At 36.9% G+C, this 26,645-nt stretch overlaps 1 protein-coding gene and 1 pseudogene across 1 annotated transcript; both read right to left on the bottom strand.

The window, feature by feature from the left end:
- Positions 1-1,161: 1,161 nt before the first annotated feature.
- On the bottom strand, positions 1,162-26,555 carry slx1 (structure-specific endonuclease subunit SLX1). The gene is made up of 5 exons (XM_083140119.1): positions 26,506-26,555; positions 24,833-25,081; positions 18,200-18,251; positions 7,535-7,720; positions 1,162-4,411 (listed from the first exon to the last, which is right to left on the bottom strand). Exons 2-5 carry the CDS (start codon positions 25,012-25,014, stop codon positions 4,004-4,006), a joined length of 828 nt encoding a protein of 275 aa, XP_082996245.1. The 5' UTR covers positions 25,015-25,081; positions 26,506-26,555; the 3' UTR covers positions 1,162-4,003.
- On the bottom strand, positions 25,025-26,550 carry LOC146002381 (serine-arginine protein 55 pseudogene; annotated as a pseudogene).
- Positions 26,556-26,645: the final 90 nt, after the last annotated feature.

Genomic DNA, 26,645 nt, shown 5'->3' with positions numbered 1-26,645 from the left:
TAGTTATAAGCAAGAAGTAAATGAACGTTTGGGAGGAAAATAAATATCCAAAATTATGGAATAAGAAAACAAGAAACAATCTTACTATAATCATATTATGAATCATGCATCCAGATAAATCGCTTTCCCGATGAAATCATTATTTTTCTTTCAACCTCTACTAGTTTTACACTTTAACCTATTTTATGGCATTTCTCAGAGTGGAGCTTTGTAAAACTGTTCCACCCTAATTTCCTGTTTTAATATTTTATTAATGAAATTATATGGATGCTGGCTGTGCTTAGCAATACAGTGGATTTCCCTTATTCAATGAGTTGATCAGTATTCCTGTGTGTTTTCTTTTTTGGCCAACAATAATTGGTATAACATAACAAAATATTGATTCAGTTCTGCAACAATCACATGTAATCTCAATGTTTGTAAGTGCGAAATATGAGAGCAGGAAAAGTTAGCTCGAAAGCAGAAGGAAATATGACACTTTGTGTTGCATACAATTCCATTGTTTGAGATCTGGGGCAAGAAGTAGGTGCAAGTGATATTGTTTTGGCGTCAGAAGGTGCATGTGCATTGAGCACGAAATTGTTGATCAATGACAAATCTGCTTTTGTGCAACAGCTATCGCTGATAAGGAATCGATCATCATCACCGAACAACGTGGACATGTTTGGCCAAAACAAAGAACAGCTGTAGATTCAACAACGCTGTTATCACAACACTGAATCTCATTGCTTTTCATTTACCTACTGTAACTATTACTCTTTCTCCAGTATGGAAATGGACTTGCCTGCAAACAGATTCATTCAGGAGACTTAACTTGAAATCCAGATTTTCTTAAATCTGGATTTTTCGGTTTTATTATTCGGATTCTGGATTTTAAAAAAAATCCAGATGTGGCCATCCCTAATGGAAACCTACATGTCACTCCGTAACTGGTTGAATGATTGCCAATTTCTGTTGAGACATGTGCAAGTGAGGAGGCAGCAGTCGGTAGATATGCCCTGGGCCTCAAGAGCAGTTGCTTCACAGGTTTTTTATTTATTTTTACAAGTGATTAAACCCAGGATCAATTGCAAGAAAGGGAAGGAGCGATTCAGCATCTCAAAGTAATTTCATACACACAAAACAAATGAAAAATCCACGAGCAGACATATAATAACAATTTCAACCATGTAAACAAAACATTATCCATGATAATACATACCAGTTTGAATTTATAGAGCTTTTATTATGCAATTTTGTTACGTAAACTTTTATGACATTAAGAAATATAGCTGCATGCCTCATGCAATATATATTACATGCAGAACATAACAATATGTCAAGAAATCTTATTATAATCAAGTTATTTCTTGTAAATACATCAAACTACATTTTTATTAATAACTTTGCTGATCTATATTCATTTCTAACCTTTATCAGCTCTTGCATAACATGTTATTCAATCATTACAACTAAAAGCTAACTAAACAATAAGCAACTTAAACATATTAATTAACAGTATGTTGTTAATACAACATATGTAAATATATTTATGTAATGTTAGTGTAACAGAATCATATTAGTTATACTGATAATAGACAGTAATTATGCTTTAGAAAAAACTGTGTCAGTCCATCTGCTCGCTTCAAAGTTCATTTAGAGTAAAATTGTGTACAAACAGAAAAGTGGACATTCTGGGGAACAAAAGACGGCAATAAATTTTATAATAATATGGTTTCAAACAGCATTATGTAGTAGGATTATTGCAGGTGTACGAGAAGACTTTATGGCTGGAGATTACGAGAATTTTGGGTAGTGTGCGAGTTAATCATTTAACATGGTGTACAACTTCAAACAGGTGTAAAATGAATGCTTTTGCAAAATATTCATTACTACTTTCATCTAGTCAAAACACCTTTAACTAATTTATTTCGTCCTTTTTAACATTGCTACTTACTTATTCTGCATTGCGGAACATTGTATAAGGTGTAATTATGAATTTCTCACGAAAATAATTTCAATTTTTCATATTACGAGTAATTATTGTTGTTCCTTTTTCGCTTGTGTGACACAATATGGCAAGAGCATTCTGGATCATTGCGCGTCGTGCTTGTGTTTGCAAATTTGGAATGGGTATGCAGTGTTTCCAACCTTCTAAACCAAAAAAATACCTACTTCCGTGTTATTAATTTTCTATTTTTTTCTCAGGTTTGAAATTATGCTAATAGCTAAAATTTGGAGTCATATAACCATTGATGGATACCCCCACGAACCATTCATGGTAAGGTACGGTTAGGTTAGGCAAGCATAATTAAAATTTGGGGTCGTAGAACCATGCACGGGTAGCCCCACGATCCATTCACGGTAAGGTTAGGTTAGGCAAGCATAGCTAAAATTTGGGGTCACATCATCATCTTGAAAAAACACGGGATGGTTGGAAACAGTGACAGGGGGTTACGTCATCAAACACATGGAACATCCGATTCTCGTAGAGGTACATAGAAGCAAAGGCAATTGTGATATTTTTATATATATAAACATGAATTATCACTAAAAAAAGATGAAACGATGACAGAAAATACATTCGGGAACTTCAACAATGCTACAGAAAGTGATTTGCAAAGTAGTTTCTTCTGTAAAAAATGAAGAAATCCATTTTGACTAGATGGAAATGTTACCAAATATTCTGTTACTTCTTATAGACTAGAAATATCTGTAGCACACCAAATAAAGAAAATAAGGTGGGAAATTTATCTCGCTACATGTCTCATAATTGAGTTTATGGTGCACTCTGTTTCAGCAATGGTAGTTTTCTTTCAAGACTTGTTTCTGCCATGTAAAGACATGGACACTTCTGGGTTGTAATGATCAAATTGAAAGTTAATGTGATTGTTACAACCCAGAAGTGTCTGTGACTGTACCTAACATATTCCTCACTCAATTTCCTGCCTCGGGACATCTACAAAAAATATATCCAATACACAATTTGGCCATTTTGACATTAAATGCACTGAAATTTAAGCAGTACAACAAAAGAAGCTTTTGTTTAAGAAAGCCTTAGGGGAAAAAATGGCTCATTTCAAACCATACAGTTATGTATTCATTAACAAAAAGTATAAATCATACTTGATTTTTATAATTATAACTATAGTGCTGTTTAATTATGGTTACAAAACACCAACACCTTAATTTCATTAAAATAAAATTGCCATTGCTTAAATTTGCAATACCGGTTAATGCTCACATTTCCTGCATGAAACACATGAAAAAAGGTTACACTCTTTTCACTATTTCTTCGATAATTATTAAGAAACTCAGAACTTATGGTTATGTTTTTTACTGAAAAAGAAACAAAAATTATCTGTCACCAAATTCAAACCAATTAACTATCTTAACTTTATTTTTATTCCTTATACATTGCGAGAGCATTTGTTACGTAATGATGATTAATTAGAAAGCAAAGTGTTTTATCAGCATATTCACGACAAGAAAAGGAAAATGAAGATTGTCTGTGGCAAGTATCACCAACACAATTAACCATTGACATGTCTTGTTAACACCGATCAATTCTTATGTGATTAATTTCTCACAACCAAGTACTAACTCAGATTCCATTACTCTAACATTACAATTTTATTACAGTAATTAATACTAACCTCAAAATGTGCTCAGTTCACAAAATACATACCATTTTCATTAAGCTCTTTGCTAAAAAAAATTGCAGAGTTACAAATAAAATTATTCACTTTTTGTTAGCCTTCTCATAACATTCAATGAACTCAACAAAACCATTTTATCCAGCTGCCTTATTAAGAACAATATCGATCAATGTTTATAAAAACTGGACAGACAATTGAATCAGTGTTTTCTTCTCCACTGACCGCACCTTTGTTTTTTTTTGGCCAAAAAAAAAAAAGAACTATATATTCTTGCAAAGATGTTAGCATCTACATTAAGTATCATTTTCTTCCTCAAACTAAGATTTGCACATATTCAACTGTATTTGTAAAACCAACACATTAAATTAAGTACCGAGATCCTCGTCTACGACTTTTAAACATTCCGGTGTCCAATCATTATCACTTAAATCGTCGTCATCTGCAGGTACCAGATTTTGATAGCAGCCCTTCTTTTTTCTAATGAGGTCCCCCCACAGAACATGACTGCCACATTGAGGACAGAAGCCGTCAACTGGAATCATGTTATTGCTATCTTTCAGGAAGTACTTTGCGAAACATATTACATGGCTAACTAATGAACACTTTGGATCCAAACAGGAAAGCTTATCGTCTTTGTTCACTGAGCACTTGCACAACATGCATTTCACTTCAGCTTCAATAATTGTTTCTGCATCAGGATGAGATTTTTTAACTTTCTTGCTCTTCACAGGGCCATAGGCAACAGGCATATGTACAGGAGGTAGTCGGCTCGGCTGAAAGAACAGAAATTTATAGATGAAATTCACAAATCTACTGTCTGCTTATGTATATTCTTGATAAACAGAACACAAAAATTGGAATACTTTCCATGCTTCCCAAAATTCACCAGTGTACGGTGTTGGAAAGATATGCCTTCCCCAATATGGTTTTAACACCAGTAGCCAGTGGCGTAGCAACATACCGCAAGGACCTGGGCAAGATTAGAATGCGAGGCCCCCATCCGTTCTTTAAATATAAAATCTCAATGTGAATCGACACAAAATCTTCAGGGATACGTCATGAAATTATCATATTTAAATAATAATAATAATAGTAAATTACTGACGAAAATTATATTTAATAATTTAACTCACCCTAAAAAAAAGTATTTCTCTGTCTTTCCGGGAGCTGAAATTTGAAGCTGTACGAACTGAAGGAAGAAAGAACTGCTAATATTATCCAAGCTCTTTGACTTGAAAACAACCACAAGCATTTAAATGCCTCACACTTGCTTTGTGGCCGTTGGATGTGCTTAACATTAAAATCGGGAGTAGGTCAAGAGAAAGAAGACAAGACAAGACAAAGTGTGTTTCATTTAAGAAAAGATTAAATGGGTAAAAACTTGCAAGCAAATTATCTTGAATTTTTGTGTAAATATTTTTAATAATGCGATAATAATTTTTACTTTTTTCTGGCCCCTTAGGCTTACCTATCTGTGTGTTACGCCCGTGATTACATATGACAGGTGAACAAACATCAAAACTGTCTGAAATTTGTAATTCTTCCTGCTACAACAAATTAATATTACATTCTGAAAGCATATTTCATTGTTTGAAAACCACAGGTCCACAGGAACGTAACTCCAAAAAATGCAAGTTTTCAGTTTTGATTAAATAAACTTATCTGAAGAGGTCTCTTTGAAGCCAGATCGACATATCTCCACTTCCAATCCTTAGGGGTAAGGTAGTCACATATCTCCAATATACTGACCCTTTTCAAGTGTCAGACATCTTCCTAAGAATACGTTATTTCCTCTCTCTTGTAAATTTGAAAAATTGTGGATTTACATTCCTCTGGTACTCACACGAGGACTTTTTCTAGGTTCAAGCCAATACTGATGCCAATATAATTTCATATTTAACCTTTTTCGTTTCTCACTGCACGACAGCAATTAACATGTCATTTCTCGAAAACTACAGATGACTTTCAATTCTGTCTTTCTGTTCACTTATATACATATGAAGGTATGTCATACTGGAATGACAAACAATATGTATCTATTTTTAGGATTATTGACAAATGCACTATGAAAATACAAAAATTATGCAAACGTTATGTAAAATGTAATATATGAATGGGGTATTTCTCATCAAGCACTCTTTCTTGCTGATGTGTTTAATTTTAGCATGTAATAATAATGAAAATTGAAAGGAAAGTGTTTGCAACGTTCTTGTTTACTGCAAGTTTGTAAATGTGTTTTGTAGCAGTTTGTAATAGTTTATGTGGAGAGAAAATCATCTCTGTGTGAGTCAGTAAACTAAAGCAATGTTTCCTAGGGGTACGGCATCATTGGCAGAGCTGGGTGTCAGTCACCTTGATTCCCAAACAACAGCAACAGCGTTAACAACAATGCATCTGGCAGAAAAAGCTTTACAGAGCAAGACACCACACTTTAAAACAAACAAGCAGACAAGTTCACCCATTAACATTCACTCACGAAATCAGAGCTGGGTAGCAGCGCCCTTTAAATAAAATGCTTCGGTTCCAGTTTTGATCTACAGGTCTGAGCTCAATGTCGACCACACAGAGGGAAGATTATTCCATCAGTGGTAGCTATTTTCCGTGATAGAACTTTCCAAGGATTCTTAGTCAGTAATATGTTGACAGGGAGGAACTGAAATGTTTACAAAGTACTGCACAGATAGGAAGCTTGGTCCAGACCTATCATGTGAAAACATGATATCAGGGCCAGAGGTTTTGTTACCACCACTGAAATTCAGAAAGGCTCGACTACAAGAACTTATTTTAGGGAGGGAGGCTACGACAATTAGGGGCCCAGCAGGAGACCTTTAATTTTAAAAATTACCAAAAAATTATGGTTAAAAAAATAATAAAAAATACATACGCTCGAAAAGTGGTCTTGTGTCCTACTGAGTGGTCACAATTAAAGTTACTCTAATCAGAGACCATTTAAAGCAACAGATTGCGCTGAAACTTGGTATAGATGCTATGGAGACCATGGGGAAGCAAAAGCTGATGTAAAAAAAAAAAGGTTCAAATTTTCACCGCCAGGTCAAAATGTGGCATTGAAATTTGGTGCACAGCTGCGTTGGCAAAATATGTTTTCTTGTTCTATTGATCATATGATGATAATAGTGCAACTATTTTCTTGATCCTAACACTCCAGCGGTTATTTCCATGTGTATTGTTACAATGCCTTGTACTTTTTTTTTGAGGGAGGGGGGCAAAAACCCCATTTGTTTCTTCAAAAATTTTGGAATTTTCAGTTTCCTCGCCCCTCCCTCCATATATACACCAAATGTGCATAAATTTTATATAGTCCGAATCTATGGTTCATTCCAAGTAAAACGATATACCATTTGTCTGTCTACGGCAATTGGCGTCCGATCTACAGTCATTTTTATAAAACACTGCATTTTGCTGAAAATCGGCTCAGGCGGCAAGGGGGTTACATGTGAAAGAGGCTCGGGTGGCTAAAGGTTAAGGGCTAATGGTTGAATGAATAATACGGGTATGTGTTCAGGCTTTTGTCACTTTAATTAAGCCATCAATAAACCTCAAAGAACACAGACCACATAGTTTTGAACTAAATTAATGGAAATTGGTTGTGTGTAATCAGCAAGATATATGAACTTCATTGAATCCCCAAACTGTGGACAAGTATTAGCTGATCCAAACCACATATAACATGCTGTCAAAAACGTATCACGAGTTCAACCCATGCGTTGTCGGAATGTAAATTGACCACTGAACGTGCACTTGGCCACCGAAGTGGCTGTTAAATGGTTGAAACATTGTCAACGAAAAACTGTGTGTATATATAAAATGTGTCAAAGCATACATAAATTATTGCTAGAGTTTATATCAATAATAAAATTATGAAAAATTTTACTTACAGGAAATTCTTGAGCATAATTCTGAGACAACCAGCGAATGGTGAGAGGTAATCTATTCCATGGCCCAACACTTAACATTTCAACAAGTATTCGAACACAAAACTGGAATTTATTCTCGCGTGGTTTTTTTCTTGGTATATGACGAAGTCGCCGTGAACGTTCAGGGTGCTGCCATGCCCATTCAAACTGATGAAAAAGAAAATATAATATCGATTAATTATATGCTTCCCTTTCTTTACACAAATTATACAAACATAATAAACTATTTGTAAAATTAAATTAAAATGAAGTGTGAATAAGATATTAACACACATTGCGCAACAAAATAAAAATACACTACTTTAATGATGGTGTAACATATACAGTCCCTTCGCCTGTGATCTTAACATAACAAAATTTGTGTTAGTGGAAGAGATGGATACACTGCTTAATAATAATTTTATGGTTATGCTAGCACCAAGATTTCTGAAACCTTGGAAAATATGTGAACGACAGTCTCACCATAGATTGGACTAGCTACACTGCTTCCATGTCAGGGTTTCAAGTGCACTGGTGGATCTGTAGTACTCTCACCTTTGGTGTAAGCGGTCCCAGGTTAATTCCCATGGGATTTCCCAAATTTCAATGTTGACCCAGCATCATGAGGGTAATTGGGGAGTTACTTGAAAGCAATAGTCGCAGATTATGGCCATGAAAGTCAGAAAACAGAGGCATGAGTATTCAATATGTTGAGCAGACATCATTTATTGAAAAGCCACTTGGCAACCCACAAAGTTTATTTTTAATCCACTGGAAAGTTTTATATGTAATTTACTTTCAGGGGGGGGGGGGCAGGGAGAGAGGGTACTCAATCAGTACTAACTCTTGTCAATGCTGATTCCAATTATGACAAAGATAGTAGCACTCTGAAATTGCTTGAAAGATTAATTTGCATTTCACTCATTATATGTCACTTTTCTATTAGCATTGGCAAATTGCAATGATAGGATGAATTCATTGGATATGAAATCAAAATTTTGGGTGCATCAGCACGGAGGCTATTTTGCACCAGTCACGTTATACAGGGTCCAGCCCCTTGCCATAACTAAAATAAGATAACATGTAGTGTAATTAAATTATTCTGACTTCGGTTACAAGCTGAAGCAGTAAATGGGCACCCAGCACGAGTAAGGACAAAAGACAGGACAACACAGAATTATACTGGCCTTGGCCAGATGCCAGAGCCTCGTTAGTCTGCAAAATGCAGTCCAGGGTGTACTATGTGGAAGTGAGGTTGACAATTGAGTGTACTACAGAGCATTCCCTGACATTCGCTACGAGACTCGGCAGCAAGCGGGCCGGCATCAGCACATTTCTCTCCCGGTGAACGGGTCCACGTCAGTCGCACGCTACAGTTGTTTTTTTTTTGTTTTTGTTTTTTTCGCTTTCCCTGCCTTTGCTCTCTTTCCCTTTCTATTGACGTTGCAGACTGACGCCAGTATAATTCTCCCTTGGAAGTTGTGTTGTGTCGTGTCTGTGTGTTGAAGATTGTGGCTTAATATGGCACCACGAAAGTTTACATTACAACAAAGGATTTATCTTGTTGAGTGTTACTTCAGAAAGAGGAATTGTGGAGAAGTGTGACGACGTTTTGCAACGAAATTTCCTAGTGTTCCCATTCCACATGGGACCACTATATTAAACCTCGTAAAAAAAGTTTAGAGTAACAGGGTCAGTTCTGAATAAAAGTGGAAAGAAAAATGGGGAAATCTAAAAAATAAAATATACAAAGACAATCCGCACACCATCCGTGAGTTAAAAGAGTATTGTACGAGAAATCGGGATAATTACAGTAGACGAACTTGCACGTGTAAATGCCAATCTCCTTCGGAGATGCCAGGAATGTGTTGCAGCAGAGGGACATCATTTTCAACACCTTCTGTAGTTAAGGTTAGTACACAATACGAAAACTGAAATTTTAATAGCCGACTCTACCAACTGTTGCGGACCTGTTCACCGAGAAAGACAAGCACTGATGCCGGGCCGCTTGCCGCCGAGTCTTGTAGCGAATGTCAGGGAATGCTCTGTATGTGGAAGGTTACCCCTTACACCCCCCCCCCCCGATTCATTGAAATGAAAATTGTGGGTGCATCAACACTTAGGTCATTTGCACCAATCCCATTATATGGGTCCAAGCACCTTACCATAACTAAACATCGACATGCTAAAGGCTGTAAAGACGCACTCAGCACATATAAGGATAAGACAAAGGACATCCAACAGAAGGGTTGTAGTCTCCGTGGGTCAAAACGTCAAGAGCCTCATTGGCCTGCCCAAATGCAGTTTACCAGGACGTAGTCTGTGAAAGAGACTTCTGCCTTCTGAGGTTATCCCCTACACCACAGTGATCAAATGAAATTTATGAAAACACTAACAATGCAATACTCATACCAAGGCTGGAAAGTGAATTCAAAACTTTCAGTGGCAACATTGTGAGTCGACTGGTCAACATGCTTGACCATTGAGGAAATAATCACATTACACATGTATCACATACATCTTCAAGAGGTTTCAGCTTTTCAAAAACTGTATGCAATGATAGACCTGCATTCAAACTACACTAATTCGGAAAATAAAAATGTGATTTTGCACACGAGCAATAGATTATGGGATAAATACAATGACATATCCATGTCTTACCCAGGCCCCTTAGGCTTTATAATCAGGGCTGCATCTGCATGATCATGTTTAGGGTCTTGAGAACCCCAACATAACCATAATGAGAAAACTTACTACCCTAAATTCATCACTGCATGCACATGATGTACTGTAATGGATACTTCAATGTATTTTGTTGCATGATTAATTTACTTATGATTATGCATATGGTTGGATATTATTTAAACTTTCACAAAAATTACCCTAGAAAATTATAATTTGATCACTTTTAAAAGCTATGCTCATGATTAGTACAATACATATTGCTAAGTTGTTCATATTCAAGCACACACAAACTAAATATTTCAATTACTTATTCTTATCAAGAATTAAAAGCACAGCAATCAGCACACAGCAACTTGTAAAAGCCTATTCAGTTTTATGGAAAAAGAAAATATTCAATTTTTGTTAAGTGATTATGTACACAAATAGTACCTATCTGCTTTATTATAGAAATATAAATTCTAACATTTACTACTTCATAATACACCTTTGCAGGTATATAGGAATATATATTTCTTGACATGCACTAACCATGGAAAATTAGTGTATAAATGGAATGAAAAGTCCACTTGTAGTGAACCATATATGCAGATGTAGGTGGAATGGAAAATAATTCTATGCATTAAGCACATTATACATGTGTATAGGCAAACAGTCAATTAATAATAGAAGAACAGGAACACCTACGTGGAAATGCCAATATTACAGGGTGTCCCAAAATTATAAGCAAAATTTACCTGCAACAAAACAGAAACAAATTAAGATAATATATATCTTTAATTTTTCTTCTTTTATGAACAGTAAGGTACACAGTTTGTTGTGATGGTAGTCGAGGCCACATGAGCATCATCTGTCATTGCACGTTGAGACTGCATTTGATTTTCTCCCCACGAATTGCTGTGATGGAAGTTCCAAATTCCTAACCTTGAGTAGCACATAGAATCCTCAACCCTCAACTAATAGAAGTATTTTCTTTGTTTGCTGCTAGGTTGTGTTTCTGTTCATAATGTGCCATCTAATATTCTCAATGCAGGCCGTGTACTTGCAAAGTGTAGACAACTCATGCAGGTAGTGCCAACTGCTGCGGTGCAATAACAATCAGGGGTCATACTAGACCCCACAATAGTAGTTGCGTTGCCTTTTTAATTTGTGATCAATGTGTTGCTTTCTGTAAAAATACATATGTCCAGGCATTTAACTGACAGATATATTTTGACATTTTTACAACAGTCAGACAGTGGTGAGGGTGACAGTAAATGTGAAGGAGTAACATTTGCAAATGTGAACATGGAGGAAAGTAACAACAAAAGTGAACATAGTGTCTATGATATAGACTCAGAAATTGAGGTCTCCATGTGCGTGTGACAAATATGCAGTGGCGAAAACTGTCCCCCTTAATATGGTGTGTGTGTGTGTGTGTGTGTGTATGGCACATTCTTATGCTCTCTTCATATCTGAGGAATGTCTTGGGGATTAAAAAGTTGCTCTTTTCATGTTGTGAGTGAGGGTGAAATTATTGTGTAATGGTATATTTTACCAGGGATATATATTTTTTACTTTATATTGAAAACATGCATCATTTTCTTTCCTATGAGACATTCATCTTATTACTATTCTTGTATTCTAAGTTTAGTACTATTACAACAATACTTGAGTGTAATTTCATAGTCATATTAGGTATTCACTATGTTAGGAAGAGTTTGAATTTCGTTTGGAAAAATGTGTAACTTTCTACTGTTTCAAAAATAGGCCTTTTTTGTGCATAATTTACTTGATTTTTTTGCCTTTTTAAATGTACAAAGAATGGTCAGTCAATTACAACCTTCAAAAAATACAGTGCCCATCCTCAGTTAAGTTTTAAAAAATTGGGGTCAGTTTTGACCCCACCATAGTAGATGTGTAACCAAAAAAACACAATAATAGTTAAAGGTTAACATGGTCCCATAGAAAAAATCTGATCGAGATTCGTGGATATGTGGACTTAATGCCTGAAAAGGTCCTTCCATTATATGCCGTTCTGCCTTTCTGTGAAATAACCGTGAAAGCACTTGCCTTTTGTAGTATCTGTGTTTACATGGGAGTGCCTAGAAATAGGAGACTGTAATACTAAACACAGAGATTTATATGTACTTTGTGTATGTTGAACCCCTCCCTGATAGATTGGTTGGATGTAATGATCCAATTTCTGTGCTTCATGTGGTGTTTACTTAATTACTCTTTCTTACAATGAAACTTGCCTAATTTTTAATTACAAACTTTGCTGGAACTGCACTAATTTCTATGTCATATTTACAACTTCAATTAGAAAAATGTGAAATTATGTACATTTATGTAAAATCACTTTATTTTTTTCTATTACAGGTTCTGCTCATGCTCTAGGCATGATTAGGCATATTCAGTGCTACTGAATAGAATATGAACAGATATTCAATGTAACAGAAGGGTGACACGAAATTATTTGCCCCCGAAAACAAACTTTCCATCTTTTCGACACTGTTTACATATGAATTTATCTATGCTTGCTTCCACAAAGATGTCAGGTATACTACCCCAGCGACTCAGAAAAATGGGTGTTATAAAAGGACCTCTCCAACGCAGGTGCTTTCACAGACCTTAGGTCTGGTGAACATGGAGGCCACGGAATTAGATCATCTCGTCCAACCAATCTATCAGGGAAGGTGTCATCAAGAACCTCACATACGCAGTGCTCAGTGCCCTAGTGCACCCTTCTTTTGCATACAAGTAAAACTGGAACTCTGTTAATTCATTTACACTTTATGGAAAGTCCGAGTAGTAATGATAATTTTTGAACATCCCATGAAACATCTTTAATAAGAACACCTAACTAAAACTACAAGTTAACTGTATGCTGAGGACTGTGCTTTTGTGATCTTCAGTGATTGCCAAACATGTGGAACACAATATACTTTACTGATAATCTACTTATCATATCAAGTTTTTTTTCAATCAACAGGCAAAAAATAGTGACGGCCTTGTCACTCTCGCTGAACACATGCAAGATACCACATGGCCATCCGCATCGGCTTCTACACTTTAGTTAGTGCTTCAAGAGGACTGCCAGTGTACGCTCTACCAGTCATCTAACAAGAGGTACATCTTAGGCCTCAATGCAACAGCATTTTCCACCAGACATCAAAGCACAACCTGAATGTATTTTAAAAATCTATGTTGTTTTATCAATGAGAAACCAACAACAGAGCAAATATTATACTTTGATTTAATCAATAAAATTTCTATGATAAATATTTAGTTTTCCAAAGAAATTTTCATGCCATGAACCCTAAAGTTAATATTTAAACAAAGAGAAAGGGGAAAAAAAAAGACTGGCAACTTTCATCAATTCTTCCTCTACTTTATGGCTGTTACAAGCACTTAAAAATGTTTTTTAATGTAACATTTCAGAACACATGCTTCCTCCACCAGGCACATATTTGTTATTAAAAACACTTGTTTAAATGCTTGTAACAGTTGAAACTATAAGAAAAAGTCTACAATGCAAGCAATACTTACACATAAGAAAAACTTATCAAACAAAAGTGAGTCAATTCATGTCAAGATGCCCTAAAGATTGCTTCACAGTTTTAAAACAGATGTATTATAATTTCTAGTACAAAGGTAAAGTGCTCCCCTGTGCGTAGCACCATGCCATGAAGGCATATAGGGGGTGTGGGGGTAACGCCCCACACTTTCTTGATCCGGTCGTGAGTGGGGGTCACCACGCCCCTGACCGCCTTTACCCCCCAGGTTTCCCCAGGTACCCATGTTATTCGACGCTGGGTGGGCGCCGGGGCCTCTTCCATCGTTAGAAAAGTTCCTGGATTTGAACCGGCCAGGGATCGAACCCGGGACCTTTAGCATGGTAGTCAGACGCGTTACCGATTGAGCCACCGCGGCAACCTTATAATTTCTAGTCATATACAAAATTAAAAAATGACAAAGTTTTATTTATATTAGAATTGTGACACATTTTTCATACTATATCAGCATTAAGTGTATCAGTGTATCAATAAAACATACTCTACTGATAATTTTACAGATCTGATCGGTAGAGGTCAAATCTTATTCAAGGTGGCCACTCTAGGAGCATGATAAAATTCAAGTATAATTCCCAGTCTCCAAGGCAAGGTTTCCATACATTAAAGGGTTCAAACACATGCTTTTTCTATTTCAACCTTGCATATTACCGCTTCTCACCACCCACAGACGTGAGTATATTAATGACATAAAGGGCCTGTCTGATTCCAATGAATCCAGAATTTCTTATTCAATTCAATTAAACGGTATATATACTATTTAAAATATTCAATTTAAGCAGTTTACATTTGCCATTTCGCAAACTGAGGCTTGAAATACAAACACAAATTACAAATGCTAATTGTACAAGAATTTCAAACTCAAATTTACGTAATGAACTTCATGATATCTTATCTTGCAATAAACTGCATTGCAGATTGTTCTGCAAGGGACACTAGCAAAGTACACAGGTTTTGAGAATTCTATTTTATTTTCCACACATTTTTTTTTCTTTTCCTTTCTCGATAAAAATACACGATAAACTGTGAAAAACTTGCCTCGGGGCATTTGTAAATGTATGAATTCATTTGGATTAATAAAAGTTGCAATTTTTCACGTCTACAGAGAAGATTCATGTATAATTCCCGGAGCTAATAATTCACGCATAATTCCTGGAATTCAAGGAATTCCCGGTGAGTTGCCACCCTGTTATTGTAGTTACCTGTTTCCACATATTCATTATGAAGGTGAATGAGCGATTCAGTATCTTCATGGAACATTTTTACTTACATATTGCACCAGTAGAATATCATAATCAACTACCTTGAATGGTAGGATGCTTATGATATATTTATTATTATTTTCCTTGTGCCAGTTATTATCTTTCAGTCTTCACAATTTCGGTGAATAAGTACACAAGGAGAAGCATAAAAATAATTGTTGCCTTGCACATGTGGCTTTAACTAGACGTTTCTTTCACGTGTAATTTCTTTTATTCTGAAAACGGAGTTGAAGATATATTCATATTAAATGTATGTTTCTGAAAACTGAATCGAATGGCATAGGGCCTATAAGAACTTTGATGTTTCCTGTCAGATTTGTCAAATATATACTGGGTGTCTCCAAAGTAATAGTGCAAACTGACACAGGTGAAAGTACATGATAATAGAAGCAAAAAGTCTTAGTAAACACTGGTCTGCAAAGGAGCCATTTTCGAGATAATCGTGAATGTGTGATTACAAGCCGCCACTGACTTCATTGTTTGTAAACGTCGTCCTACTTGGTAAAATGCTTACGAACACCCCCGGTTCATTTCGGAATTTGTCACAAGCATGTACAATTCTCCGTACTGATTGTATCCATCCTGTTTGATTACAATGTCACCTCTCAGAAATGTTCTGTTTTGTAAACAAAGAGCAAACCTCGGACCGCACAAGGAGTAAAACACACTGTGTTTACAAAATGCAATCAATGACAGCTTGTAACCACACATTCACACAAATTATTAGCATTTTACCAACTAGGACGACGTTTACAAACAGGGAAGTCAGTGGCAGTTTGTAATCACACATTCACAATTATCTCGAAAACAGCTCATTTGCAGACTCATGTTTACTGAGACTTTCTTTGCTTCTATTAACCTGTACTTTCACCTGTGTGAGTTTGCACTATTAGTTTTGAGACACCCTGTATATGTTTGTGCGTTCTTGGAAATATATCCCAATTTTACACACTGAAAACACAGGAGACATTATACTGATGACTGTTTAAATGCCTGTAGAAGTGAAAATCATCACAGCCTGTTGCAAAGATGTTTGTCATTTCTATACCATGAATGTAAAAATAAAAATATTGTCAGGTTTGAACTGTATAAATGCATAGAAATCACACAACTGCAGCACTTGAGATGAATTGACCCATGTTTTATTTATACTATGCAAACATTCTGGGATATTATACTAAATCAAATTAATACACACACACCCCCACTAAAATGACAAGTGCATCATAATTGTATTGAAGCTATGTAAAACAGGGCAGTGCATGGAAGGATTATGAGACATGAGGTAAGCTCATTTTCATATTGGGAATAAATATGTATCAGAATGGATGTTCACTTGAATGGCTTCACTTATACCTTCGCTCCTAATGATACTACAAGCATACGAAATGTATCCTTAGTATATAATGAATTGCTTACTAACTTAAATAGAGTAAATCAAAATAGTTTTTATTTAGGTTTGGCAGGACCTTTGGCTGAAGCCAGAGAAGGAGTTTTCGAAATTTCCTCTTATTTTTAAAAACATTATATTCCAAAATATGAAAAATTACATGCGCTTAGAATTTTTTCTGGAGCATTTAAGTGAATCTACATGAGGTTTGCTTTCACTGTTGTCTAAGATAGACAAGTTTTGTGCTACATAAGCCTATTCAACTATTGCAAACATATGTAGGCAACACAGGAAGAAAACCACACAAAGATTCACACAAACGCTCTAGAACAGCGGTGGCCAACCTCTTTTGGTTTGAGGGCTAATTTACATTTCAAGAATCAGTGGTGGTCTACTTATCTTATTAGACCTAACAACGAGAGCCTAAAAAAGGAAGCAATGGGCCAATACCATAAAATTGACATTGATTATTTTATTTTATGTATTAAACAAGTTTTGGCTTCAGTACTGTGGGCCTGGCACCCGTTTTAGGCCGTATCTCCCCAGTTCATTAGCAACTTTTCATCCTTTTAATGAGAAGGTATTTTTTTTTTACATAAACATAATTACTACAATTTTATTATTTCATAAACACTCATTTTAACACAAGTATTTCATTTCGTTGCTGGGCATCAGTAACAAAAATTACACAACTATTTTGTACTTTTCAGCAGTCAATTCACTTGTTTCCAGACAGGTGACACTCCATTCTGCCAATGAGTTAATCATGTTGCAAGTTATATGACGTTACTGCTACTCTCAAGCAGGAAATCAAGTGATCATCAGTTAATCGATTCCTCTCCTTTGATTTTATCACATTCATTGTAGAGAACGCTGAGTATACATACAGGTAAGCAATAAAATGTTTTGTAACTATGCATAATAAAATCCGTATAATATGACAGAGCACCGTGGGCTACCTCTCGCAGCTTGCCGGTCGACTAGTAGATGCGTTGGCCACCCCTGCTCTAGAAGGTATTGTAAGCAGATTTAATTTTTCATATTTTGGAATATCATAGAGGGTTTTTTGAAAGAAAACGAAATTTCAAAAACAGCTTTGCTGTAGTTGGCCAAAGATCCGACTGAGCGTTAAGCTACACCAACTTTCATCATCTTTGGGCATTACGACACCTAAGAACAAATGGACTCTAGCCACAACCAATAAATTTTTACATGGCCAAAGATGATTAATTATTGGAATTATGTCCTTCAGTAATACATGCAAAGAGCCGGCCCCTGTGGTGGAGTGGTTAGCACATCGCTCTACAATGCCAGGGGTCCCGGGTTCGAATCCTGGCCTGGGCATGGATGTTTGTGTGTCCATTCATCAATTTCATCATATCATCACTTATCACATCTTTGCAAATTATCCAAAAGTGGCACAAAAAGCGAAGTAAAATAAAGCAAATCAATCAATACATATAAAGATCATAATTTGGATTTAATATATATTAAATAATAACTTTCAACTTTTTTCAAAATGTAATTACTGCACCAGATTCTTACAACTTAGTATCACATTCAACTATATTTTGGATCTGTAATCATTATTTAACTTACTTTCATTTACATAATTTGTTACTTGTACTACATCTAATCATCAAAGGTAATAAATTCACATGTACACACATGGGAAACATTTCACAGTCATAAATTATAATTTCTGTAAAGATAATAATCCTAGAAGGTTTTTTTTTTTAATTAATGCAAAAAAACTCACCCTTAAAGCTGAGATATCATTTGGGAATCCATGTACAATTAGCACCATTTCCCTAACAAAAAGAAAAGCAATTCCGTAACAGTCATTCATAAATGATTTTGGGATTACAATAAAATTAAAATTACTCATCATATGTAGAAAGTACAGAATAAATTATGTTTTGCTGACTCAGACAATATTATACACCAGGGATAGAAAAAACTAAAAGTAATTCAGGTGCCAGCTTTTACTCGGGAGCCAGGCTTTAATTTTTTTTAAAAAAATATGTTTTAAGAAAGCCATGAATGCAACTAAGATAAAGGTACACATTTTGAAATAAAACATTTAATTTATTCAATACAAGGCACTAGAGTGGCATTTCTAAAGAAGGCTCAACTGGTAACATTGATCGACTGATTGAGTTGGTGTTTTAAGTCCACTTTATGCACAGTAAGGATAATTGGGACTGGACCTACAGTTTAAAGTGGGATCCGAACCACTATGAGCCTCCCCCGGGTATCGAACCTGGGACCCCTTGAATACAAGGTGACAACACTACCACTGTGCCTTCGGGGAGGCGTCAACAGGTAACAGCATAAAAATCTGTGCAACACATTATATGGCCCACTTTACCATGCTGCCACAGATTTTAAAATTTGTCAAGCAACAGTGAAATTTTTTTATAATGGTATGTTTATTATTCATCCTGCACCATGTAACCGATTGTTTACATAAAGAAGTAAAAGGAATCAACACCCCTTAGACTGTCCCAAAGACAAAGGGGAATAGGCAATCGTGCATTATTCGAGCGGGGATTTTGACTGGAAGGCGGTCGCACTAGTGTGTTTGGTCTGTTTAGTTTTAGCAGACCTTCGAGGACTTTTGATCGTTAAGTTTCTGACGATAAAACGGCAAGTTCGCGAGTGATCAGCCGAAGTGAGTTGGCAAAGACTGACAGTGTGAACAGGACTTGTGTTTCCTGACTCGTCATTGTAACAACTTTGGAAAATGGCTCAGCCAGTGAGATCCTAGATCAACATTCTTAATTGTAACCACGGGGGAAGAAACAGTCAGTCGCAACGAAGCACACCAGGTCTGATCGTGAAGCCGAGGTTGCAAAGAGGGAACTTCAACTTCGAGGAACCCCCAGGAAAAGAAGACGGAACATTCAGTGAACAACGAGGATTTGTGGACAAGTGATAAGTAGTGTCGAGAGTTCTCGTGTGTTAAACCCCACAAGTCTAGTTCTGATAGAAAATCCCCTGTGAAGTTTGGAGAGTATAGTGCTAAACCGATCTAAAAGCCGGCGAGGTGTCCGTAAGTAGGCCTACATGTTAATCTGTTTAATATTTTTATAAACAAAAGAAACTTTAGATTTTTCCTGGTTTTCCTTTCGCCAAGAAAATTCAAAGTACTAGTGTTAAGTTTTTGTATTGAGTTTTCTCATGTTAATCAAAAACCGCTAGCGTATCAGGGAAAACTTTTATTTTTTTAGTGAAATTGTTTCTTAGTTTTCTACTGTAATTAAAAATAAGAAAAGATAACCTGTTATTGTTATCTTTCATACATTAAAATTATAACAATACTATTTTAGTTTCTCTTCTTCAAACTGTAATAGGAAGCCAAGCTAAGAATAATAAACTAAAATCACATCATATCGTTATAACCACAGACATACAGTTTAAGTCGCTGGGCTCTGGATACAGGGTGTGTAGTTTTGAGTCTCCCGGGGAAACGTAAACTTTTCTCTCCTCACATCTCAGCCTGTGTATGGGACCGGAGGCCACCCACCATCGTGAGGAAACTGGGGAGATATGAACGAGTAGCGTAACCCAGTCATAGAAAACCTACAACCAGTGCTCGAAAAATTTTCATCAGGCACCAGGAAACCACCTACTAGCAATCGTACATACTACAGTATGTTTCAAAAGTCGTGCAATCCAAACTTTGAAAATGTATATCATGAAAATCGTAAGATCGTAAAGTAAGTACCGTTTGCAAATATTGCCGCTGTAGCGATGCAGTCGTGACCGTGTGAGTTGTCGCTGACGTCCTTCATCCGTCAGTTAGCCACAGGCACGCGTGGGAGCAGGTCATGCTTTTTCTTCGTAGTTTTCTGAAGGTTTGAAATGTTCAAGAAAATCAATCGGCCCGCCGACTGTGATGTCCGGTCCGTGATGTTTTCTCAATGCAAGAATGGTTGAATTCTTTCCTAGAGGACAGACCACCAACAAAGATGCCTGCTGTGACACATTAATCCGGCTGCATCGTGCAATTCAAAACAAAAGACGCGGAATGCTTAGCGAAGGCATTGTGTTGCTTCATGACAAGGCTCGTCCGCATACGGCCCAACAAACTCAAAATTTCATCACGTCATTCGGCTGGGAACAATTTGTTCATCCGCCAACAGCCCTGACTTGGCACCAAGTGACTACCATCTCTTTCTTCATCTGAAGAAGTTTCTTGCTGGTCAGCGTTTCGATGAGGAAGACGACGTTGAAGCAGCAGTGCATGGATGGCTTTCTTCACAGTTTAGAACATTCGATGATGATGGGATACAAAAACTAGTGTTATACTACGACAAATGTTTGAACAATGGTGGAAACTACGTAGAAAAGTAGTTTAAGGTCTGTAAAATGCAATGCAAATAAAAAAAGGTACGAAACTATTTTACTTTATTTTTTACACCCTTTCGGTACTTACTTTCCGAATACGCCTTGTATTTACCCCGAGTTTTCTGCACTAAACTAATCCTGTAGGGATAATTTGTTGGTGTTTGACTGGTTGTAAAACAGTTGCTTTGTGAGGTACAGCAGAAGCAGGACATTTTTATTGGAAAACCTCTTGCACGTGAGTTTAAGAATGAGTAGTAAAATACTCTTCAGCAATGCACACGCACTGCTCCAATTAATACAACATGCTGAATCAATTTTAAAAAACAGGCACAGTAGCGGTGAAAGTGAGCGAAGAGAATTCAATGTAACCAGGGGCAGACTAGGATTCTCTCAAGACTCCTATTTCGGAACAAAATCTTGATTTACGATTTTTCACGTAAATGTATAGCCAATACTTACACACATGTTGCAAGTGACTGTTGGAAATATTTCGACCTGCTAGTGTTGCCATATATGGAGATATGTCCCAAAAATGGCACTTTTAACTCAACCCATAAAATTGCCACTCAAAAATTCATCAAATGTTGCACATGACCAATATTGGTCACAAATGACAGACTGACATAGCATCAGTCAATCATTTCTTACGCATTTTTCTTACTCAGAAGTTCATTTCTGGAAAAAAAATTGAATGCTGCATTCCGCCAGTTACTAATTTATATAATTTTTTTGTACGGAGTGAACTGAATTTTAAGCATTGATAAATATCTCAATGGATGAGGCTTTATAATGCAGAAAACCCGGTGTAAGTATTTCTTATGGTTTTCATGATTAACATTTCCAAAATTTGGGTTGTGCGACTTTTGAAACACACTGTATAAGATGCTGAGCATCACGGTATTCAAAACATCGCTAAATTATTTGAGAAAGCAGGAAATGGGGTTGTTGGGGGACAAAGGGTAAGGAATTGTTACCGACTCTATGGAATGTTCACAACCTTGATAAAAGAAAAGAAAAAATCATTTGCTAACTTACGCTCTACTGCAATTTGAACTTACAATCATCAAAATTTCATACATATTACAGCAAAAGATCACAGTCGCCAGGCTGAAATTTTTAGTCCCCAAGGCGACCGGGATTTTTCGAGCCCTGCCTACAACCATGACTGGGGGTTCATCAACTGGTTGAGAGGTGGGAGTGAGGCCAGCAGTCGGTAGGTAGTGACTGGCCCTCATGGGCTGTTATGCGAAGGGTTATTTCTTTTTTTATGTTTATTATTCTGATTTAATGAAAGATGTGGTACAGAAAAAACACGAACATACTGTACTTATTATTTTTAAAAAAGATCATGAAAATTGCCATAAGCGAACTCAAAATATTAATATATATTTGGAATTGTAACTTTTCTGGTGACATGATTCAAACAGGTGTTCTCGGGTCACCAGCCATGTTAAATCTGCGTTAGCTTCCAACGTTTCGAGTGCATGCAATGTATACATATCTTCTGAACGTGTTTGCACACTTGACGAATGATTTTCTGTCTCATATATGTGGCTCAGTCGGTAACGCGTCTGACTACCATGGTTCAAATCCGGGAACTTTTCTAACGTTGGAAGCGGCTCTGGTGCCCACCCAGCGTCGAATGACATGGGTACCTGGGGGGTAAAGGCAGTCAGGGGCATGATGCTGATCACATCATCCCCACTCACGACCGGATCAAGAAAGTGTGGGGCGTTACCCCCACACCCCCTATACGCCTTCATGGCGTAGTGCTAAGCACAGGGGAGCACTTTACCTTTTTTTATGTGTGTTTTACATGGAGCAGCAGTTTGTTGCTTGTTAATGGACCAGTGTTGCCATCTTCGTTAATGTTACACGAAATTCAAATTATTATTCTATACATATCCTGTTCATTTGACTGTGAAATATTATTCAACTACAAAAATGAGTACTACTTTACTATACCGGAGACACCTATCAATTATTTATTTCGCAATTTTTTCACATTGCTAACGTACTCTTCGGCATTGCGGAACATTTCTTTAGGTGAAATAATGAACTTATAATGAAAATAATGTCTATTTCTTACATTAACGAGTACTTACTGTTGTTCCTTATTTCCCACAAACCATCCACGGGTAGTCCCAAAAACCATTGACGTTTGCCCAAAAATTCACGATAGCCCCACGAACCATCACGGGGACGAGGTATGCCTACTAGGTTAGGTTAGGCATGTTAGGTTAGGATCCATTAGCACTCCTTTTGTTCAATTTAGCATATACGGACATCATGGCGGCAGCAGCAATAGTGCATCGGAAATAGATTTTCGTAGAAAACCACATGCATTCGCATTAAAATGGATCAAAACTACATTCCCGAACATCAACAACACTACAGAAAATGATTTGCGTAAGTACTTTCTCCTGTTGGTTGGCCGCGGTGGCTCAGTCGGTAACGCGTCTGACTACCATGCTAAAGGTCCCGGGTTCGATCCCCGGCCGGTTCAAATCCGGGAACTTTTCTAACGATGGAAGCGGCCCCGGCGACAACCCAGCGTCGAATAACATGGGTACCTGGGGGAAACCCTGGGGGGTAAAGGCGGTCAGGGGTGTGATGCTGATCACATCGCCCCACTCACGACCGGATCAAGAAAGTGTGGGGCGTTACCCCCACACCCCTTATACGCCTTCATGGCATGGTGCTAAGCACAGGGGAGCACTTTACCTTTACCTTTTTTTTTACTTTATCCTGTAAATTTGAAGAAATCCGTCTCCGGTATAGTAAAGTGTTACCCAAAAATGTGTATGTGATTAGGTTAGGTAAGATCCATTTCAATGCCCTATGATTTAAGTACCTTTTTGTGCATTACATGCATGAACTATTTTTTAATCTGAACTAATGAATTATGCAAGTAGGTTCCAGGTTGAGTTTGAATTTGTATCTCAGTACCTTGTTCTATTATTTACATGGATATAACATTTTTAAACTGAAAGCACAACTCAGCAGCCAAAATTTATGAGAATGGCAACTTCCGCAATCTGCTTGAGAATGAAATTTATGCACAAATACTGCTTCCAGTCACTTAAAAACAATGTATATATACAGGTTCTAAAAAGTTCAAATATTAATTCACACACATTTCAAAATTCAAACATATTCTCCTATAAACCTTACAAATATCATACAGCAAACCAAAGTTGGACCACAAAAAAGTATTGGTAACACTTTACTATAGGGGTGACAGATATCTTGCTTTTTACAGGAGAAAGTACTTACGGAAATCATTTTCTGTAGCATTGTGGAAGTTCGTTAATGTAGTTTTGATCCATTTTAATGCGAATGCATGTTGTTTTATGCGAAAATCTCTGTCCGACATGCTGTGTCTGTTGCCGCCATTTGCTTTCTGCACGAGAGCACAATGTTCCGTGTGTTAGATGATGTAAACCCCGTAGTCAGTGTTTCAAACTCGCAGTGTTTTCACTATAACATGACGTGTCTAGTATTTTTTTATTTTTTTTAACTATGCTTGCCTAACCTAACCTTACGGAAAATGGTTTGTGGGTATAACGTGAATGGTTTTTGGGGCTAACGTCAATGGTTTGTGGGTCTAACATGGTTTGCGAGGTATTAGCATAATTTCAAATCCGGGTACGAAAGTAGGTATTTTCCGGTGAACTAGGTTGGAACACTGCATAAATCGACAAAACACTCTTACAACGTGCGATGAACCAGTACGCTATCGCCATAATGTGTTTTACAGAATCGAAATAACGAATAACAGTAAGTACTCGTAAATGTAAGAAATATACATTATTTTCGTTAGAAATTCATTATTTCACCTAAACAAATGTTCCGCATTCCAAAATAGTACGTTAACAATGTAAAAAAAGTGTGAAATAAATTATTTATAGGTGTCACCCCTATAGTAAAGTAGTACCAAAGTATTATTTCATCATACTGAGAACAAGCATGGATATGGCACTTCTGTAATAATGAAAAAGATAATTTTCTTGAAACAAATACTAATTATTCAACTTACCATGGTCCTCTATTGCTAGTCTTCCATGCCCCTCCTGATTTAACACCCTTGTTGTGCTGTTTTATCCTTCTGTTTGGATCCACAGTGAAACCAATGTAAGTTCGCCCTTTATATTTAGGGTTTGTGCAATATAGGAGATAAACACCATAAAAATCTTCTACAACATCTTCTTCACCAGCCATTATAGTTTAAACACTATTCACTTTTGCATATTTTGTAGTACAAGTCTGTTTCAAAGTTCTTAAAGAACTGAAATAATGAATTCAAATATATGTAGGGGGAAAGGCAAAACTAACTGGAAAATAGCTTAAACAATAAGTCTAACAACAATACATAATTTTGAGTCAAAGGTTTTTAGCAATGAACTTACAACCAAAATAACTACACTGAAGAATTATCTTCAAGGTAGGTACAACTTCATGTACGTGGATCCCACACAAGGTATTCCACATCCAGGTAATGGACCCAACAACCAGCCTTGTCTGCACATTAGTTGAGGATTTTCAAGAAAGGAAAAAATGGGGTTACATAAGGTAAGAACAATTCAGATAGATAAGATTATATAAAGCATATCTGTAAAAGTAAGCAAAATTGAAATTTCTTAGTCATTCCTCTCCTCCTCTTCATTCTTTTCAGGGGATTTTGAAGGACTTCGTGATCTGCTCCCACCTTTGCTGGGGGTTCGGGAGCGTGAGCGTGAATGATCCATGGATTCATGTCTAGGTTCAGAGGCTGACCTTGATTTAGATTTTGACTTTGGTTGAGATCTCGATCTTGAGCGAGATCTTGATTTTGAACGATCAGGAGACTTGGATTTTGATCGAGATTTAGATCTTGAATGGCTGTGAGTAGGGGATTTAGATCTTTCCCTAGATTTGCTTCTACTCTTCGATCTACTACGAGTTCTGCTTCGGCTGCTCCTTCTACTACGTGATCTTGATCTGGACCTGGAACGTGTTCTTGTTCTGCGGCGAGAGCGTGATCTTGAATGTGATCTGGAACTTGATGAACGAGATCTCCTACGGCGCCTAGTATCTTCTACCAAGCGGATTCTTCTCCCATTAAGATCAGTATCGTCAAGCTTCTCTAATGCATTTCTCATATCAGTAGATGTGGCAAATTCAACGACTCCTTCATTTCTGCGCTGCTTATGTGCATCTGCATAAGTTACTTCACCAGCTTGTCGCATGTAATCTTTCAAATCTTGCCAACTGACTCTACTTGACAGATTTTCCACAATCAAGCGATATTCGGTTCTCGTTGGAGGACCATATTTATCTACAGCTCGACTGCGTCTACGTGGGGGTTGTCCAAAACTGCGGCTACTGCGACCTCCACCTCCACCACCCCCTCCTCTCCAAAGATCACTTCCACGAGGCGTTCCTCGTGCTTTCTCCACAGATACTCTTTCTCCAAGTAATTCCTTTCCATTCAGTTCATAAACTGCATCATCTGCATCACGATAATCATCAAATTCTACAAAGCCATATCCATTCTTTATCAGAATATCACGAATCCGGCCGTAGCCTTTAAAAAATCGTTCCAAGTCCTTCTCTCTTACTCCATAAGGAAGCCCTCCAATGTACACTCTTGTTCCTACCATAATTCAAAACTAGGTGCTTTGCTTACAGAACTAATTCAAATAACGCTAACTAAATGTTATAAAAACTAACACTCGCACAACAAACTGTTCCACACCGGTATCGGTCGAGCGTCCGGCATCAGTGTTACCAGAACCAGAACCACAGCACGTCACAAATGTGGCATGTTAATTTGATATTAACATATACAGCGTAAATACACCTAATTTCGT

The sequence above is a fragment of the Lepisma saccharinum genome, chromosome 18, assembly GCF_977018435.1.
Source record: "Lepisma saccharinum chromosome 18, izLepSacc3.1, whole genome shotgun sequence".
Lineage (NCBI taxonomy): Eukaryota > Metazoa > Arthropoda > Insecta > Zygentoma > Lepismatidae > Lepisma > Lepisma saccharinum.
Note: the sequence above shows the minus strand (reverse complement) of the source record. Positions and strands in the feature narration are given on the sequence as shown.